A 19647-nucleotide genomic window follows, 5' to 3' on the forward strand; every position below is an offset into this window, starting at 1 on the left:
TAGTTATTACAAACGTAACATCATAAATTAATACATATAAGTTGACGGGGGATAAGAAAGTCATATAACGTAACTCGGAGATAAAATTCAATACAGAAATACATATATATGGGTATAACTGCATTGGATATAGGTTTAAGGTTGTATTTTGTATTGGAATTGTATTGAATTTGAATAGAAATCATGATTCAGACCAGAGCAGCAAAGCAAAAGGCTCAAACCAGTGGAAGTGCTGTGGCTCAGGGGAGAACTGAGGGGGGGGCGGTTGTCCTCTGAATCACAGTCTATTGAAATGCACTGCTTGTTTGATGTTTGTGGACAATCAGGAATGGAACATGATATTGCCAAGGGGAATTTCTTTGTGTGGGCGTGATGTAAGGAGTGCAAGGAAATCAGGCGCCAACGCGGCATTGTTATGGACTTATATGAAAGCTTGAAGGACAGGGTGGATGCCCTCAAAGGATTTAAATTGAGGGCCCATCAAGCTCTCAGTTGCACACATCAATGCACTTGAACATCACGCAACACAGCGGCAACCCACAAGGCAGAATGCACTGGTCCCAAAGGAACTAGTTGTTGCAGGTTACTCTATTGTCAGGGAAACGGAACATATTGTGCAAAAAGAATAGATGGAACAGGACGAGGACTTTATCATCCTTTAAAGGCACAAAGGGTGATACTGTTGTACACGTTGGCACTAATGATATTAAGAGTAGGAGACCGGCAGAATTACTTAACAAGTACAAGACAATGCTGAAAAAAAGCCATGAGTTAGGGTTGAATTTGAAAGTGTCTGCAATTCTGCCCAGACACGATAGGAGGGAGTATATGATGAGAGCCTTGTCGATCAATTCGGCACTGGAGAGATTGTGCAAGGCTCAAGGGGTAGAATTTTTCTCAGCCTGGTCTATGCTTTTTAACAGGAAAGACTGCTTCTACAAGGATGGGATACACTTAAATAGAAAGGGTGCAAGAATATTTCCTGATGCTATCGAGGCAGAGTTAGGTGGGTTGGAAAACTGCTAGCTTGGGGTGATACACGGACTAATAGATTAACAGTAGACGCTGGTAGAGGTAAAAGTGATTCTTGCACTACTTCTATTGAAATGCAATTGAGCAGCAGCCTGGAAAGCAAAGCAATGTGAATTTCCAGGACTGCTGGGAGTCATAGTGGAACAAGTAAATACATGGGTTGTGTTAGGGTAACTAAGAGTAGAAACAGGTGCATGTATACTTGCATGTACACCAATGCTAGGAGTATAATTAATAAATTCGATGAGCTTGAAGTGCTAGTCAAGATATTAAAGGCAGATATTGTTGGGATTTCAGAGACATGGTGTCACACAGACATAAGCAGTGCAGAACTGGAATTTGGGGAGTACAATGTGTACAAAAGGATAGACAGGACAGGAAGGGAGGAGGGGTTATGCTGTTAGTTAAGAAACACAAAATCTAAGGAAGTGCATCCAATTGATGTGGGTGGACGATGCAACGTTGAGTCTGTTTGGTGTGACATCAGCACTGGGAAAGAAAAAATGAGAGGTGTGTGTTATAGGCCTAATGAATCTGATGAGTATAACAAGTAATTGTGCAGAGAAATAGAGTGGGCCAGTAAATTAGAGTGTCTTATAATGGGGGATTTTAATGTCCCGGATATTGATTGGAATTTGTGGGTTGGTCACTCATACACTAGCAAGGCTTTTGTGGATTTATTGGATGACTGTTTTCTACAGCAACATGTTCAGGGGGCAACTAGAGGGAGTAACACTCTTGATCTGATTATCAGAAGTCATTCTTCATGCATAAAGGAACCACTAGGTGCTAGGTGGCAGTGATCAATGTGCTGAAATGGGAATTACTCAAAGAGGTAACTACCGTAAAGGGAAAGGTTTTTGCTTTCGTAAAGGTGACTACGGTGGTCTGAGACAGTATTTAAATTCTATATAGTGTGACCAACTGATGATGTTACCAACAGCAAAATCAAAATGGGAAGCATTCAAAGAATTAATCTTGGAAGCTACTAGGTTTTTCATACCAACAAAGAAATATTGTTCAAGATTTAGGCCTAAATGGATGTCAGATGAACTAATAAGACATGGCAGAGAAGAAAAATGCATGGGATACATACAAATTAACACATGACACAGAAGCCTATGATAGATACAAGTTGATCTGTAACCAAGTTACAAAGGAGGTTAGGCAGGCGAAGGCAGATTACGAGAAATCTTTGGCAAAGGATGCAAAGAAAAACAGCAAAGAATTCTTTACTTATGTAAACTCTAGAAGGAAATGGATGAATCAGATTGGTCCACTTGATATCGATGGTTCAACTGTTGATGATCCTGCTCAGGTAGCTAATAAACTAAATGAATATTTTGCATCAACATTCACACATGAGGAGTTATTCAGCGAGGGGAATGCCAGAGGTGTATTCAACTCTGGCAGTAAGCTAGATAATCTTGTAATAACTGAGAGTAAAGTGGAGGAGAAATTGTTGAAGATAACATACGAAAGGCACCTTGGGCGTATGGAATCTATCCAGTTATATCAAATGAGGCAGCAAAGGAAGTAAGCAAACCCTTAGCCATAATTATGGGGGCTTCCCTGCATTCAGGGTAGGTACCCATGGGCTGGAGATGTGCAAATGTGACTCCAATCCACAAAGGAGGATCAAAGGGAGACCCAGGTAATTACAGACCTGTTAGTTTAATTTCTGTTCCAGGGAAATTAATGGAGGCACTGGTAAAGAAGCATTGTACGATCATCTAGACATGACTTTAGTTATAGCTCGGACACAGCATGGGTTTGTGAAGGGGAAGTCTTGTCTGACAAATTTGATTGGATACTATGATGTATTCACAAAGTAACTGGATGCAAAGAATAACTTTGATATCATATATTTGGATCTTAGAAAGGCCTTTGATACTGTTGCGCATGGTTTTTTTTTGGTTTTTAGGAGCATTAGCAACTAAGGCCATATTGCTCCGGGAATATGCGGTGGTCATTCCCTGACCTTTCCGCATCCTCCGTATTTGGTGGTGACGGGCTCGAACCCCGGTCTAATCAAGAAGCGTGACTGCTGCACATGGAAGACTGCTGCACAAACTGGAGCAGTGTGGTGAAGTAATTTTCTGTGGTGACTTTAATGTTCATAACTCCAGCTGGCTTCCATTTTCTAGTCACAGAGACTCAGCTGGTTAAGACGCTGAGGCTCTAGCATATTAATAACCTCATAGAGATTATTCATTTACCCAGAATACCCGACAATCTTAACCACACAGCCAATGCTCTTGATCTTTTTCTCACAAACAACCCTTCCAAGTACATGGTCGAGGTGAGTGGTGCTCTGGGCACCTCAGATCACAACTTAGTGATGGGCTCTTCTTCAGTAGAGCCATTCTCTCATGGCCACTCTTGCCCTCGTGTTATTTGGCATTACAAGAATAAAAAATGGGATGATCTGTGAGATTTCTATTCTTTTTTTTCCCTTGGCTGTATTACTGTTTTAAACCCTCTGATTTCCATATTTGCTTAGATCATGTCAGTCAAGTTATTCTTGTAGGGATGAAATCCTTTATTCCACACTCCACCTCAAAATCTTGTCCTTTAGTTAAAACTTGGTTTTCCAATAAATGTGCTAAGGCTGTTCAAGATAAGAATGTTTCACATCACATTTCACGTGCATCCATTTCTTCAATTCATTTTCTGCCTATACCAAAGCTCATAACAATTGTAAAGCAGGTATTAATCAGTTCAAACTAGATTTTGAATAGGATAAGAGTAGAAACTTGCTTCTTCTCTAGTCAGTAGTCGAGCACTCTAGTTTCTTGCCAAAGCTATTGGCTGCATCTTTTGCCAACATATCTCAAATCTGTTAAAACCTGATGGTTCTATTGCCACCTCAGCTAAAGCTTGACCCTCAGCTGACCTGCTTGCACCCTACTTTTCTTCTAATTCTTGTGTTGATGATTTTGGTAAACCATCTTCTATCATAAATTTGAAAGTGTCTGCAATTCTGCCCAGACACGATAGGAGGGAGTACATGATGAGAGCCTTGTCAATCAATTCGGCCCTGGAGGAAATGTGCAAGGCTCAAGGGGTGGAATTTTTTTTAGCCTGGTCTGTGCTCGTTAACAGGAGAGACTGCTTCTACAGGGATGGGATACACTTAAATAGAAAGGGTGCAAGAATATTTCCTGATGCTATCGAGGCAGTGTTAGGCGGGTCGGAAAACTGCTAGCTTGGGGGGGGGATTCACAGACTAAAAGGTTAAAGTAGCCACAGGCAGTGTAGGTGATTCTTGCACTACTTCTATTAGAATAAGCAGTGGCCTGGAGCGAGGGGTGTAGGGGGTTTCAGGCACTGATGGCAGTCATCTTGAAACAGGTGGGTATTGTTCAAGTTAAACATAAGAAATGATGGATGGGATCTATCCAGTTATATTAAAGGAGGTGGCAAAGGAAGTAAGTAAACCCTTAGCCATAATTATGAGAGCATCCTTGAACTCAAAGGAGGTCCACACAGACTGGAGAGGTGCAAATGTGTCCCCAATTCATAAAGGTGGATCGAAGGGTGACACGAGTAATTAGAGACCGGTTAGTTGAACTTCTGTTCTGGGTAAAATAATGGAATCTCTGGTTAAAGATGCATTGCAGGATCATCTAGACAAGACTGCAGCAATAATTCAGACACAGCATGGGTTTGTTAAGGGAAAGTCTTGTCTGACAAATTTGATTGGTTATTATGATGTGGTTACAAAGGAACTGGATGCTAAAAATAATTTTGATATTATATACTTGGATTTCAGGAAAGCTTTTGATACTGTTGTACATGGAAGACTACTGTACAAATTGGAGCAGAATGGTATTAAGGGTAAGTTGCTACAATGGATAAAAGGATGGTTGAGTGGGAGAAGACAGAGGGTGGTAATCAATGGGTGCTGCTCTTTGTGGACTAATGTTATTAGTGGAGTCCCACAGAGTTCGGTGTTGGGTCTACTGTTGTTCTGTATATTTATCAATGATATTGATGAAGGTATATCAAGCTTAGTATCAAAGTTTGCAGATGATACAAAGGTTGGCAGGGTTGTTAATGACAGTAATGGCAGTGTGTTATTGCAACAGGATCTAGAAAATTTTGGCATATGGGCTGAGAAGTGGCAACTGAAGTTTAACATTGAAAAATTCAAAGCACTGCAGATGGGTAGAAGTAACCCCAGAGAAACATACCAACTGTGTGGTACTACACTTAAGGTGGTAGAAAATGAAAAAGACCTGGGAGTAACTGTAGAGTCAGATATGAAGTTTTCTGAGCAATGCAGATAGGCTGCCAGGGCAGGTCATGGGGTGTTGTCAATGATATACAGGAATTTTGCTAGCAGGGAAAAGGAGGTGATTGTCCCTCTGTATAAGGCAATGGTCAGGCCACGCCTTGAGTATTGCATGCAGGTCTGGAGGCCTCATTTTAGGAAGGATGTAGATTTGCCTGAGCATGTACAGAGAAGGGCAACGAGACTGGTGAGGGGAATGAAGGAGTCCTCTTACCAGGAGAGGTTTAAGTTCTGCAAATTGCAGCAGCTGAAGACTAGGCACCTGTAAGGTGATCTAATTGAGGTGTATAAGGCCTGGAATGGGTTGAGCATGCTGAATTCTGATGGAATTCTTCCACTTGTTCAGATTACAAACTTAAGGGGGCATAAATTGATGAAATTGAGGAAGGACAGATGTAGAATAGATGTGTGGAAATTTGCCTTTAGCCAGCAGGTGGTTAATTGCTGGAACAAAGTTCCATCTATCATTGTGGAAGTTGATAGGTTAAATAAATTTAAGGAGGAACTGGACAAACATTTAGAGGGGATTGTTTTGTAATTTTTTTTTTTTTTTTTTTTTGGCTGATGCTGCATAAGCTCATACACTTGCTTTCTTGCATCACATGCTACTACTACTACTACTACTACTTATTCCCAGTACACTCCACTCAATGCTTTCTGTGTTCTTCAGTCAAAAGGATGTCAGAAGATTTTTGAACAATCTTGATGCCAAGAAAGCTGCAGATCCTGATGGTGGTTTTTCACTTGTTCTAAAAACTTATGCTCCGGAACTTACTCTTATTCTATGTCGTATCCAGCCAGTTCCTAAAAAAAGGGGCAATAAATCGCTCCTATCCAATTATTGTCCCCTTACACTTTCTTCTACTCTTTCTAAAGTAATCGAGAAATCCATTAGCTGCCAAGTCCTAAATTATCTAGAAACTTTCCACCTGATCAATGATTGCCAATACTGATTCTGTCAGTGTTGATCCACTGATGATATTCTGGCTTTTGTTATCTGTCTATGGACAAATTCAGTGGAAATGTCTGATGAAACTCAAGCAATTGTTCATGACATTTCAAAGGATTCTGATCGTGTTTGGCATGAAGGACTCTTCAATAAGCTTCCATCTTGTGGACTGACAAAGTTTTCTCTCTGATTGCTCACTGTGGGTAATGTAGAGGGCTAGTCCTCTAACTTTTACACTGATGTTGGTGTTCACCACAGTTCAGTCCTTTCTAGCACTCTTTTCTTCTTTTATATTAATGACATTTTTTTCATTTACTGGAAACTTTATCCATAGTTTCACTTATGACAACACACATTGCATTTGGCCTTCCAGTTTGAGAAACTGCATCCTGCACAAACAGCTTCAACCAATATCTACTACCAATTCATTAAATAATTATCTCCAGGTAATTCTCCAGTGGGCCAATAACTTAGCTGATTTCAAACCTTCTAAAACTGAGTCCTGTCTTATATCTCTGAAAAAAAAAAAAAAAAATTTTTTTTTTTTTTTTTTTTGGGAGATATAAGACAGGACTGCTTACAGGACAGGACATTTCTGCTCGCATGCTTATTTTTGATGACACTAGGATCTCTAGACAAGATTACATATCTCTATTAGGGATTACCCTGACTTTTAATCTCTCTTGGCATAAGCACATAAATATTGCTTCCTCTTCATCTAAAAAATTGGGTTTTCCTTTTTGCTCTCTGTGTTACTTTTCTTCCAAACAGCTGTTCACTCTGTACAAATCGCAAATCTACCCTCTGTTGAATATTGTTCCCATATCTGGGGCTGTGCCCCCAAAACTCCTCTCAGGCTTCTAGATTCCATTCAGAAGAAGGCAGTTAAGTTAATTAATAACTCATCTCTAACAGAGTCTCTCCACTATCTGTCTTACAGATGTTCTGTTTCTGCTGCATGCCTTTTCTATAGATACTCCCATGGGTACCATTCTTCTGAATTGGCTTCTATAATTCCTGCTCTCTCTTTCAAAGCAATCCAACCTTATGCCTTAACTAGTCAACATCCTTTTACTGTCCAACTTCAACCTCACAGAACGAACTTTTCTTTTTCCTCATTTATTCATTCAACTTCCATTTTCTGCAACAGCCTTCCTCCCTACGTATTTCCTGAAAATTACAGTCTACAGAAATTCAAGTCTACAAGTACCTTCTTTCATCTTCTCAACCCATGCACAGTACTAAGTACTATAGGTTCTAATACCTTTTGTGTTTGGGGTCTTCATTAAAAAAAAAAAAAAAAAAAAATCCCATATCTAAAAATTTTTAAAAAATATTGAGTATAGAGCAAATACAGCCAATAAATAATAAATTTAGACCAGAACCGCCTGACCATGCTGAGACCAAAAAGGTGTGAAATATTGCTAAATTGATACGATAAACCAACCAAAAAATATGGACAAAGTATATTTGTGGAAGTTATACTGCTTTACCCTCCTATTTGTTCTCACGTATTTTTATTTTTAAAATTCCCCTCTTTCACAAATAGGGATAAGTATAGAAATGCAGTTTTTGATACATTTTGATCAGGTGTAGTCCCCTGATTATGTATTAATATTTATTTTTAGCTAACAGCAGATTTTAATTTTATAATTTTTCTCTCCCCTTTCCTGGACTTATAACCAAAGTATCCAACCCTTATCTGGTGTTTGCTATTTGCTATTACTCTATATATTAATCCAATCATTTTTGCTTTACAGTTCCCTTCTCTCTCTAATTGGCTATCCAATTCAGCCTATAATTTTATTTAATTCATTATATCATATAAGATATTCACATTCTTTTTCTCTTTCTCATGCCTTCAGTATCTCCAATTTCTGCTATTCTTCTATTAGTTTTGGCATTCTGTGTAATTTAAGCCTCCAGCTTTGCACTTTTTAACAGATTTATTACTTTTACCTCATATATATAAACTTTTCTTTCCTTTGCTGCTGCTTTTTTTTTGCACTCAGGTGCAACTGTCATATTATTTTTTATTTTTAGCTCTCTATTATCACTTTAACTTTTCACCCCATTTTTATCCTTATTACATATATATATTACACAATTAATAATAAAAATAGGTTGTAGTGATAAAATGGAACGTCTAAAAAAGAAGGAAAAAAAAATAAATAAAAATAAAATAATAATATATAATAATGGATTATGGATCCAGGACACTGCTACTAACAGCAGAAATGCCCAGCAACCATAATGAGATTTAGGCAAATAGATTAGATAAGATAAGTGCATGGGTAGGAGTGCTGACCTGATAGGTGTAGCTTCAATGGAAAAAATTAAAAGTACCTGCAAAATTATATAAATAAAATTACATGAAAATATATAAATGGTAAAGTCCTAAGATTTTAGCTATGTAATCAAGGGCTGGCAGCCAAAACCAAAGGAAACACAGCAATAAGCAAGGTCCCTGTTTCTGTTATGATGTACACGTGGCAGGCAGAAAAAGTGAGCAAACATATACATCATAGCCGACCAGACAGAGACCAAAAAGAAAAAGAAATAAAAAATGAAAACAATTTTGAATAGTGTATTCAGTGACATCGTTTGTCCAAACTTTTGCCAGTTCAGAGATGCAATCTCTAAGGTTAATTGCAACCTCCAAGTTTCTATTTTCTGATAGCGCATTGACAATCTTCATCATTATTCTCTTTCGATAATGAAATTTAAAATTTTTAATAATGCCTTGGTCCATTGGCTGGAGTTTTGATGTTACGTTTGGATGAAATACTGTCAGGATGTGAAGGACAGTTGTCAGTTACCAACACGATTTTCCATTTTTTTCTTTTGTTATATGCTTGTCTAGTTTTAATATCCATTCTTCAAAAATATCACTTGTCATCCATGCTTTTTTATTAAAGGTGTAGTCAACTTCCAAAGATTTTGTGCCTCTAAAACATCTTGGGTTTTTTTGATTTTCCAATGACTAAAAGTCTTAATTTTTCACTTCCTGTCATATTCGCTCCAACTAGCATAGTGATTCTTTCTTTGCTTTGTTTTCTGCCAAAACATTTATCATCCTTAAAAGCAAGTGTTCTATTCGGTAAACATTTAAAGAATAAACCCATTTCGTCAGCATTAAAAACATCCTTAGGTTCATATTCTTCCAAAATCTTCTTTAAGGTACTGTTCCTCCAACTGTTGCAATCTTCTTTACTTACAATAACACTTTCTCCACAAATAACCTATTCCACAATTCTGTGGCGCTTCTTAAATTTATCTAGCCACCCAGTGCTCTCATTAAATTCTGTATGTCCAAGGGACTGTGCAAATTTCAGAGCTTGTTGCTTAATTATTGGACCCAATATTGGTATATTCTTTTCACGTATCATTTGCACCCATTTTAGAACAGCTTTATCAACATCTTCGTATATACACTACTTAATTCGCTTCTTGTCTGCTCCTCCTTCAATTGTATTTAAAATTGATACTTGATTTTTTAAAATCGTAGATTGCAGGTATGCCATATTTCTCCGCAACATCTTTTTTCTTAAAACCCTGGTCAATATCATGAAGAATCTTTGCTTTATCATTAATACTTAAACACTTTCTATTCGACATTGTTTCTGCAACTGTAAAAATTACTCGACTGCAGCTCTTGCCGATACATACACTGCAAACTTCGCTGCGCTGGCCACATAGTGAATTGTTAGTACTTTCTACTCAGTGACGTTCGCTTGCCAATTCAACAGTATCACGTGACCTTTCCCATCAATCACTTTAAAGAAATATACAACTTTGTGAATTTCTTTTATTCCGCTTTCATTCATATATACACAAAAGAAAATTTATGGTTAATGTATGCTGTATGTTACTTTTCAGGAAAAAAAAAAAAAAAAAAAAAAAAAAAAAGAGCATATAGCCTATGTGATTGATGAAAAATTGTTCTAAAAGAATGAAATTAAAAAAAAAAAAAAATCATGAAAACCATCTACTGGAGTCCAGTTACATGAGAACGGACATATCATATAATGACTGACAGGAAGGTTACATGGTACGACTGAGATGAAAAGTGAATGTCACTCAGTAGGCGGTATTAAAAAACCGACTATGGCAGCATTCTATGTATTGCCGCCACAGCACGCTAAAGGTTCACTGCAGCGAATTTCGTTTTCCCCTTAGCCAACATCAATTTACAAATCTACCCTATTTATTGTAAAGTTTATGACCACTTTTAAGAAAACCCATTTGGTTTTATAACTGTAACAAAAATGAAACAAAGACCCTCCTACGGGCATCAATGGCCACAAGTGTTCACTAAAAGGATGATTAATTCCAGATGCTAATGAACAATTTTGGAGGGAAGGAGGCCATATATTTGAATGGCTGTTCAGCAGTAAATGCTTGAAAATCTTCAAATTTGCTTTTACTAATTTTTTTAAAAATTCACTATAGAGAGACTAACACTTCGCTATATGGGGTAATTTTATATGTAATTTCATTTCAAGGTGCAATGTTTTGCAAAAAAATTCGTAATATAGAGAAATTCGTTAAATAGAAGTTCATAATAGAGAAGTTCCACTGTATATATAGAAAATGTATAATTTTGTGCAAAGAAAATATATAATTTTATTGAAAAAATTTTTTAATATTGTTTCACGCGCGTAAATTAATTACAGAGACCAAAGATAACTTTGCTTCACTTACCTGTTCTAAACATCTCTCTTTATCTTTTACTTCTGCTGTATTATTTTCTTTTGTAGGTGAGTGTGTAGTTGGCTGTTCAGTTGAACTTGAATTTTTGGGGGGATTTGAATTTCTTTTCTCCTTATCTTTTTGCTCCTTCAACCATAAGTACTCATCATACGCCTCAACATCAGTGGTTTTGAAATATGAAGTCCAGTTTCCAAACATGAAACGAAGCTTCCGCTTTCTGATAATAAAATAATTACAAATAGTTCTAGCAGTGACACTTTAATCTTCTAACAGCAATGAGGCAAAAGAAATTTAAAAAAAAAACGAATAAAATTTTTTGTACAATTAGTGCTGAGGTATATTCTGCATGCAGGTAGTTATAATGCTAATAATGACAAATTCTATGACAAATTTAATATGAGGTTATTACTATGTTGGCCAAGATTTTTGCAACTCTGGCAAATGCTAAGTTTTTATATATATTTAGTTGTTTTATTGACCTAATTGTTATGCTATATTATTTTCTGTAAGTAGCTTTATAGTCCTAGTCAAGCTCCTTGGTTTATTTGAATTTAGATAGTGATTTTGAAAGTTAACTCTTAGTGTTCGTAGATCTTACCATTCGTAACTTGCCACCATTGCTAGACCATACAGAATAGCGTAACGTAAATCCCGAACTTCATAGTGTAAGATTCAACATAAAACTAAACAGCGGAATACGTAGCAACATATTACAAATCTGTTAGATTAGCATATTATCAATTAATCAGTAAAATTTTTTAATCTCATTAAATTTCATTAAATAAATTACACTTAAATGGAATCATGCCCCCAGACTAGAGCAGCAAAGCAGCGAGCACAAAGTAGCAGTAGGGCTGTGGCTCTCGGGAGAACCGAAGGGGGCAATTCTCCGACACATCAGTCTAAAAAAATGTGAAAAATCTGAAATGTTTGAAGACCTGTCTAGAAGAGAATATGATCTAGCCAAGGAGGATGTCTTTGTGTGTGCTAGGTGCAGAGACTGTGAAGAAATTAGGCGCAACTCAGCGTTCTGATGGGCATCTATGAGAGTTTAAGGTCAGGGTATAGGCTCTCGAACAAATTAATATGAGGGCCCATCAAGCTCTCAGCTGTCTAACTCAATGCCAGACCGCACTCCTGTGCAGCAGGCAACACAGCAGCAATTTCAAAGGCAGAATGCACTGGTCCCACAGGAATTAGTTATTGCTGGTGAATCTACTGTCAGGGAGAAGGGGAATATATTATGCAAAAAGGATAGGTGGAACAGGACCAGGGTATGTCTGCCAGGGGCAAAAGCTGAGTACGTTGTACTCAACTTTTGCTGTTAGTTAAGATATCATCGTTTAAGGGCATAAAAGTTGATATTGTTGTACATGTCATTAATGACCTTAAGAGTAAGAGATTTGCAGATTTACTTAAAAAGTACAGGTCAAAGCTGAAAACAAAGTCAAGAGTTAGGGTTAAATTTGAAACTATCTGCAATTCTGCCCAGAAACGATAGGAGGGAGCATACAATGAGAGCCTTGTCAATCAATTCGGCCCTGGAGAGATTTTGTAAGGCTCACGGGGTAAAATACTTTTCAGCATGGTCTGTGCTTGCTAACAGGAGAGAGACTGCTTCTACATGGATGGGATACACTTAAATAGAAAGGGTGCAAGAATATTTGCTGATGCTATCAAGGCAGTGTTAGGTGGGTTGGAAAACTGCTAGCTTGGGGAGATTTACAGACTAAAAGATTAACAGTAGCCACAGGCAGCGGTAAAAGTGATTCTTGCACTGTTTCTATTGAAATGAGCAGCAGCCTAGAGAGCAAGTTGCTGGGGATTTCAAGAGCTGCTGGGAGTCATCATGGAACAAGTAAATACATAGGCTGGGTAACTAGGAGTAAAAAAGATGCATGTATACTTGCATGTACACCAATGCCAGAAGTATTGTAAATAAATTTATTGATGAATTTGAAGTGCTAATCAAGGCATCAAATGCAGATATTGTTGGGATATCAGAGACATGGTGTCACACAGATATAAGCAATGCAAAATTGGAATTTGGGGAGTACTTCCTACCCAGTCTATCTTTCTATACATCTATACAGAAAGGATAGACAGGGTAGGAAGGGAGAAGGGGTTATGCTGTTAGTTAAGAAACAGAAAATCTAAGGAAGTGCATCCAGCTGACATGGGTGGACAGTGCAATGTTGAGTCTGTTTGGTGTGACATAAACACTGGGAAAGGGAAAATGAGAGGAGTGTGTTTTAGGCCTAATGACTCTGATGAGTACGACAACCAGTTGTGCAGTGAAATAGAGTGGGCCAGTAAATCAGAATATCTTGTAATGGGGGATTTTAACTTTCCAGATATTGACTGTAACTTGTGGATTGGTCATTCGCACGCTAGCAAGACTTTGGTGGATTTATTGGAGGATTGTTGTCTACAGCAACATGTTCGAGGGGCAACCAGAGGGAGTACTCTTGATCTGATTATCAGCAGTGATTATTCATGCATTAAGAATTTGCAGATAAAGGAACCACTAGGTGAGAGTGATCATAATGTACTGATGTGAGATTTACTTAAAGATGTAACTACCATCAAGGGTAAAGGGAAAGGTTTTTGCTTTCATAAAGGTGACTACAGTGGGATCAACTGATGTACCAATGATGAATTCTAAATGGGAAGCCTTCAAAGGGACTTAATCTTGGAGGCTATTAGTGTTTTCATACCAACTAAGAAATACTGTTCAAGATTCAGGCCTAAATGGATGTCACATGAATTAATGAGGCTCATGGCTGAGAAGAAAATTGCATGGGATGCATATAAATTATCAGGCGACACAGAAGCCTACGGCAGATATAAGCTAGCCTGTAATCAAGCCACAAAGAAGGTTTGGCAAGCAAAGGCAGATTACAAGAAATCTTTGGCAAAAATCCAAAGAAAAACAGCAAAGAGTTCTTTAATTATGTAAACTCTAGAAGGAAGAAAATGATCAGATTGGTCCACTTAAGATAGGTGGTTTGACTATTGATGATCCTGCTCAAGCAGCTGATAAACTGAATGAGTATTTTGCATCTACATTCACACATGAGGAGATATTCAAGGAGGAGAATGCCAGAAGTTTATCAAACTCTAACAGGGAACTAAGTATTTTTGCAATAACTGAGAGCAAAGTGGAGGAGAAATTGTTGAAGTTGAACATAAAAAGGCACCTGGGGTGGATGGAAGCTATCCAGTTGTATTGAAGGAGGCAACGAGAGAAGTTGGCAAACCCTTAGCCATAATTATGAGAGCATCCTTAGATTCAGGGGAGGTCCCCATGGACTGGAGATGTGCAAATGTGACCCCAATTCACAAAGGGGGTTCAAAGGGTGACTCAAATAATTATAGACCTGTTATGGTTTAACTTCTGTTATGGGGAAAATAATGGAGTCACTGGTTAAAGAGGTGATACAGGATCACCTAGACAAGACAGAAGTAATAGTTCAGATACAGCATGGGTTTGTTAAGGGGAAGTCTTGTCTGACCAATTTGATTGGCTAATACGGTGTGGTCACAAAGGAACTGGATGCAAAAAATAATTCTGATATCTTGGATTTCAAGCAAGCTTTTTATACTGTTGTACATGGAAGACTGCTGTACAAATTGGAATGGTATAACATTAAGTGCAAGTTGCTGCAATGGATAAAGGGATGGTTGAGTGGGAGACGGCAGAGGGTGGTAATAAATGGAAACTGCTCTACATGGACCAATGTTATCAGTGGAGCCCCCCCCCCCCAGAGTTTGGCCCATTGTTGTTTTGTGTATTTATCAATGATGGTATATCAGGCTTATTAATGACACTAAAGACAAGATGCTATTGGAATAGGATCTAATAAAGTTAGGCAGATGGGCTGAGAAGTGGAAACTGAAGTTGAACATTGACATCTGCAAAGTATTGCATATGGGTAGCAGTAACCCAAGAGAAATGTACCAACTGTGTGGTACTACACATTCAGGAAGGTGGAGAATGGAAAAGACCTGGGGGTAATTATGCAGTCAGATATGAAGTTCTCTGGGCAGTGCAGACAGGCTGCCAGAGTAGGTCATGGAGTTTTGTCAATGATATATACAAATTTTGCTAGCAGAGACAAGGAGGTGATTATCCCTTTGTATAGCTCAATGGTCAGGCTACACCTTTAGTACTGCATACAGGTCTGGGGTCCTGATTTTAGGAAGGATGTAGAGTTGCTAGAACGAGTACAGGGAAGGGAAACAAGACTGGTAAAAGGAACAAAGGGCTGCGCTTAGGAAGAAAGGTTTAAGTTCTGCAAGTTTCAGCATCTGGAGACTAGGCACCTGCAAGGTGATCTGATTGAGGTGTATAAGGCCTTAAATGGTTTGAGCAGGCTCAATGCTGATGGGATACTTCTGCTTGCTGAGACTAAGAACCTCAGGAGGCATAGATTTAAAGTGAGGAAAGACAACTGTAGAACAGATGTGTGGAAGTTTGCCTTTAGCCAGCAGGTAGTTGATTGCTGGAACAGACTTCTTGTATCTGTTGTTGTGGAAGTTAAAAGCTTAAATAAATTTAGCACTGAACTAGACAAACATTTGGAGTGACCGGGTGGGCGAAATGGAAGGTCTTTTTTTTTTTTTCCATAAGCTTGTTTTCTTGCATTATACGCCTCAACTAATGCTAATGCTCATGCTAAATCAAATCTACACACAGCATCAATCATCACATGTTGTGATGCATATCAAGCATGAGTTACGACACTCCTAACTTTCAGATAAATGGCAATTCCCCAATAAAGCAAGGTACAGTAGACTGTTGAAATAACAGCACCCCAAATAAAGGCACATTCAAAATAATGGCACATTGAGATCTGATATATACATACACATAGCACAGATGTCTTACAGTGCCAAAAAAAGAAAACAGCAAGTTATGTGATTACTGTATTGATTTATGTTCGCCATTTTGAAAGTGATTACTGTATTGATTTATGTTCGCCATTTTGAAAGTGAATTCTGTATTGATATCACTGATTATACCACTGCTTTACATTTATTTAAACCCCCCCCTCACTATATCTCCTAAAATTAATAAACCTCATACAGAGAAAAAAAAAAAAGATCAACAATAAAGCTTAGTGACAAACTTGATATAATCCAAACTATTACATCACCCAGAATGTTAATTCATATACCCACGTGTATTGTGTCTGTAAATTGCGTGTTCCCTACCCAATTTGCCTGGTTTTCTGGACGAAAACTCCTAGTTTCTGGGAAAAAAACCTTGCTATCTATTCCTGAGAACCACTAACTCAGCCACGAAGTGAATAAAGCCTATAAAAGTTCCTTGTGTCATCCACTGGATTCGAACCCGGGCCTTTTCCACCTGGTGTGGAGAGGGCGGTGATGGTACCACTGTGCTACCGTGCAGACTAAACTTAATATAATAAAGAAAATAGAACGGGGTGTAAGCAGAAGTGTATTAATTGCAGAATATAACACTGGATCGCCAACAGTTTTGTTTTTTTTATGTGCAGTTAATAAAATTGCATTCTTAATCTCTCTATTTCTTATTTGGCCTCATTATTTCTCCATTAAATACATTAAAAATAAAACTTTCTAGATAACAGAAAAATTGAAAATCGAAATAACGGCACCTTGAATCCCCAAAGCTACCGTTATTTCGAAAGTCTACTGTATATTTCTTTTAATTTTCAGTGAGTGCCATTACTTAGATGGACCTTTCATTAGTTATTTTCACTTCACTAGCAGGCAGGTACCAAAAACTCACGAACTGAAAATAATCAGCAGTATATTTCACTTTTGTTGCTGTGGGTTTAATGGCACATTGGTAACTGTGGCCATAATATGCCAATAACAGGCTTTATAAGATTTGTGGTTTTCTTACAGAGACAGCAAATATGATATTTATTGATTTCTTACAGTTGGAATGGGTGTAGAGAAGGGTAATGGGATTAATGAGGGGAACAAAAGGATACACAACAAGAAAAGACTTCAGTTCTGCAAACTGTAGTGTCTGGTAACTAGGCACATGCAAGGCGATCTTGTAAAGGTGTTTAGGGTACTGAATGGCTGAGTAAGCTAAATGCTGATGGCATCCTTATTATCTTGGACAACACACATAAGATGTACCAATTTATATTGATCAAGGATGGTTGCATGACAGATGTACAGCAATTTGTTTTCAGCCAGAGGGCACCTGATTGATCAGCTTATGGAAGTGGTTATGTTGAATGAATCTAAGGAAGGACTAAACAAATTATTAGAGGGATTGGAGAGGTGATGCAAGAATTTTTTTTTTGTTGTTGATGCTGCAAAAGCTTGCATCATTTGCCAATACTAACACTATGCTGATATGCATGCTGTGGAGAGAGAGAGAGATAATGGTTAACCTTGCTTTTTTTTTGACGGAGTTTGCAGCACATTATTAAATGGCATTACTGACAATTTTGGCACTGTGGATAGTCTCATTATTTTGAAAAGGCAACTTTTTTAGATGTGTAGGTAAAAATGGATTTGAGCAATGGTGAATTCCTCTTTTCTATTTGATCTTAAACTGGATATCCACTGTTCAGGTTTATGTTTGATTTGAAATGGTTTAGTTAAATGTTGTGCTCCCCCAGTGCAATGACATGTCAGTTTCACATAAAGAATATATGTCAATACATAGAATCTTAGAGAGAAGCGAGACTGGATTTATAGAATTTTTAGCATTATAATCTGTACATTCATTTCCAGGGATTGCTGCATAACCACAAATCCAGCCAAAACTGACTAGTTGATTGTTTTTAAACTTTATTAATGTGGCTCAGATTTTGTGCAACAAAAGGTGAGTGGAAGAGTGTTCACATTGAACAGCCCAGAGAGCACTAAAAGAGTAACTAATTCAACTTTATTCTGTTTTTTAACAGAATAAAGATATAGTGAGGGTTCAGAGACTTCTGTAGAGTCTTAAAACTGGTTATGTTCGAAAGGCTCCTAGCACGTTGATTATATATATGGTCAAGCCATTTCAATACACCACTTTTGTTTGACTGAGGCATAAAAAGAAGTATCATACCCTAGTTTTGGTCTGATCAGAGTGCAATATAAAGCAGTAGCATGTAAGAATCTGCACTCTTGGGATTTTCATGCTCACAACTGAAGTGGGATTCAGTTTTTCTAGTTGCATGAACACAGCTGGTGCAGGTGCTGAGGCTTTTGCAATCACTAATCACCTCACACTCAGCTTGTTCATTTTTTTTTTTTTTTTTATGTAAACCCCAAACACGAGAGGTATTGGAACCTATAGTACTTAGTACCGTGCTTGGGTTGGAGGTTGAGAAGATGAAAGAAGATATTTGTTGACATTGGACTTGAACTTCTGTAGACTGTAATTTTCAGGAAATATGTATGAAGGAAGGTTGTTCTAGAAAACGGCAGCTGAATGAATAAACGAGAAAGGTGAAAAGTTGGTTCTGTGAGTTTGAAGTTGGACAGTAAATGGATGTTGGCTGGTGGCAGCACGTGTTTGGACTACTTTAAAAGAGAGAGCGGGAATTATAGAATCCAATTCAGAAGAACAGTGCCTATGGAAATATCTGTAAAAGAGGCATGCAGCAGAAACAGTACGTCTATGAGAGTGAGTGGAGAGACTCTGTTAGAGATGAATCATTAATTAACCTAACTGCCCTCTTCTGAATGGAATCAAGAAGCCTGAGAGAGGTTTTGGGGGCACCACCCCACATGTGGGAACAATATTCCATTGCAGGGCGGATTTGGGATTTATACAGAGTGAGCAGCTTTTTCGAAGAAAAGTAACGGCGAGAGTGAAAGAGAAAACCAAGTTTTTTAGATGCATAGCAAGCAATATTTGTAATGTGCTTGTGCCAAGAGAGTTTAAAAGTCAGGGTAATCCCCAAAAGAGATATATCATTTTGCCTAGAAATCGGAGTGTCACTTAAGTTAAGCATAGGGGCAGAAGAATCCATTTTGCGAAATATAAGACAAGACTGAGTTTTAGAAGGGTTGAAATCAATTAAGTTGTCTTTGCCCCACTGGAGAATTACCTGAAGATAAGCATTTAAGGAATTGGTAGCAGATTTTCGAGTAGTTGAAGCTGATTGAGCAGGGCAAGGTTTCTCAAAATGGAAAGTGGAATGCAATGCGCTATCATCGGCAAAACTATGGATAGGATTTCCAGTCAACGGAAGAAGGTCATTAATATACAAGAGGAAAAGAGTGGGGGAGGGAACTGAATCTTGGGGGGGACACTGGCATTAGTGGAGAACCATAAGATGGAAGCTTGTTTAGAAGACCTTTATGCCAAACACGATCGAAAGCCTTTGAGATGTCAAGAGCAACTACTTGTGTTTCACCGAACCTTTCCATTGAATTTGTCCATAAATGGGTAACATAAGCCAGAATATCACCAGTGGATAGACACTGACGGAATCCATATTGGCGATCGTTGATCAGAAGGAAGGTTTCTAGGTAGTTTAAGAGTTGGCAGTTAATTGATTTCTCCATTACTTTAGAAAGAGTAGAAGTAATTGCAATGGGACGTAATTTAATGGGAGGGATTTGTCACCCTTTTTAGGAACTGGCTGGATATGAGCAAATTTCCTAGCAGAAGGAAAAACACCTTTGGAATAAGAAAGTGAAAAAATGC

General features: G+C 38.0%; 1 protein-coding gene across 2 annotated transcripts in view; it reads right to left on the bottom strand.

Moving 5' to 3' along the window:
- LOC150084438 (oxysterol-binding protein-related protein 1-like) overlaps window positions 1-19647 on the bottom strand; it is a 707041-nt gene that overhangs the window by 94464 nt on the left and 592930 nt on the right. For both annotated transcript variants that reach the window (XM_090376067.1, XM_090376066.1), the window contains one exon: window positions 10983-11208. In XM_090376067.1, the coding sequence (XP_090232193.1) occupies window positions 10983-11208 (226 nt within the window). The remainder of the gene's footprint in view (window positions 1-10982; window positions 11209-19647) is intronic.

The sequence above is a fragment of the Mastigoproctus giganteus genome, chromosome 6, assembly GCF_048544385.1.
Source record: "Mastigoproctus giganteus isolate SK-2022 chromosome 6, ASM4854438v1, whole genome shotgun sequence".
NCBI lineage: Eukaryota > Metazoa > Arthropoda > Arachnida > Uropygi > Thelyphonidae > Mastigoproctus > Mastigoproctus giganteus.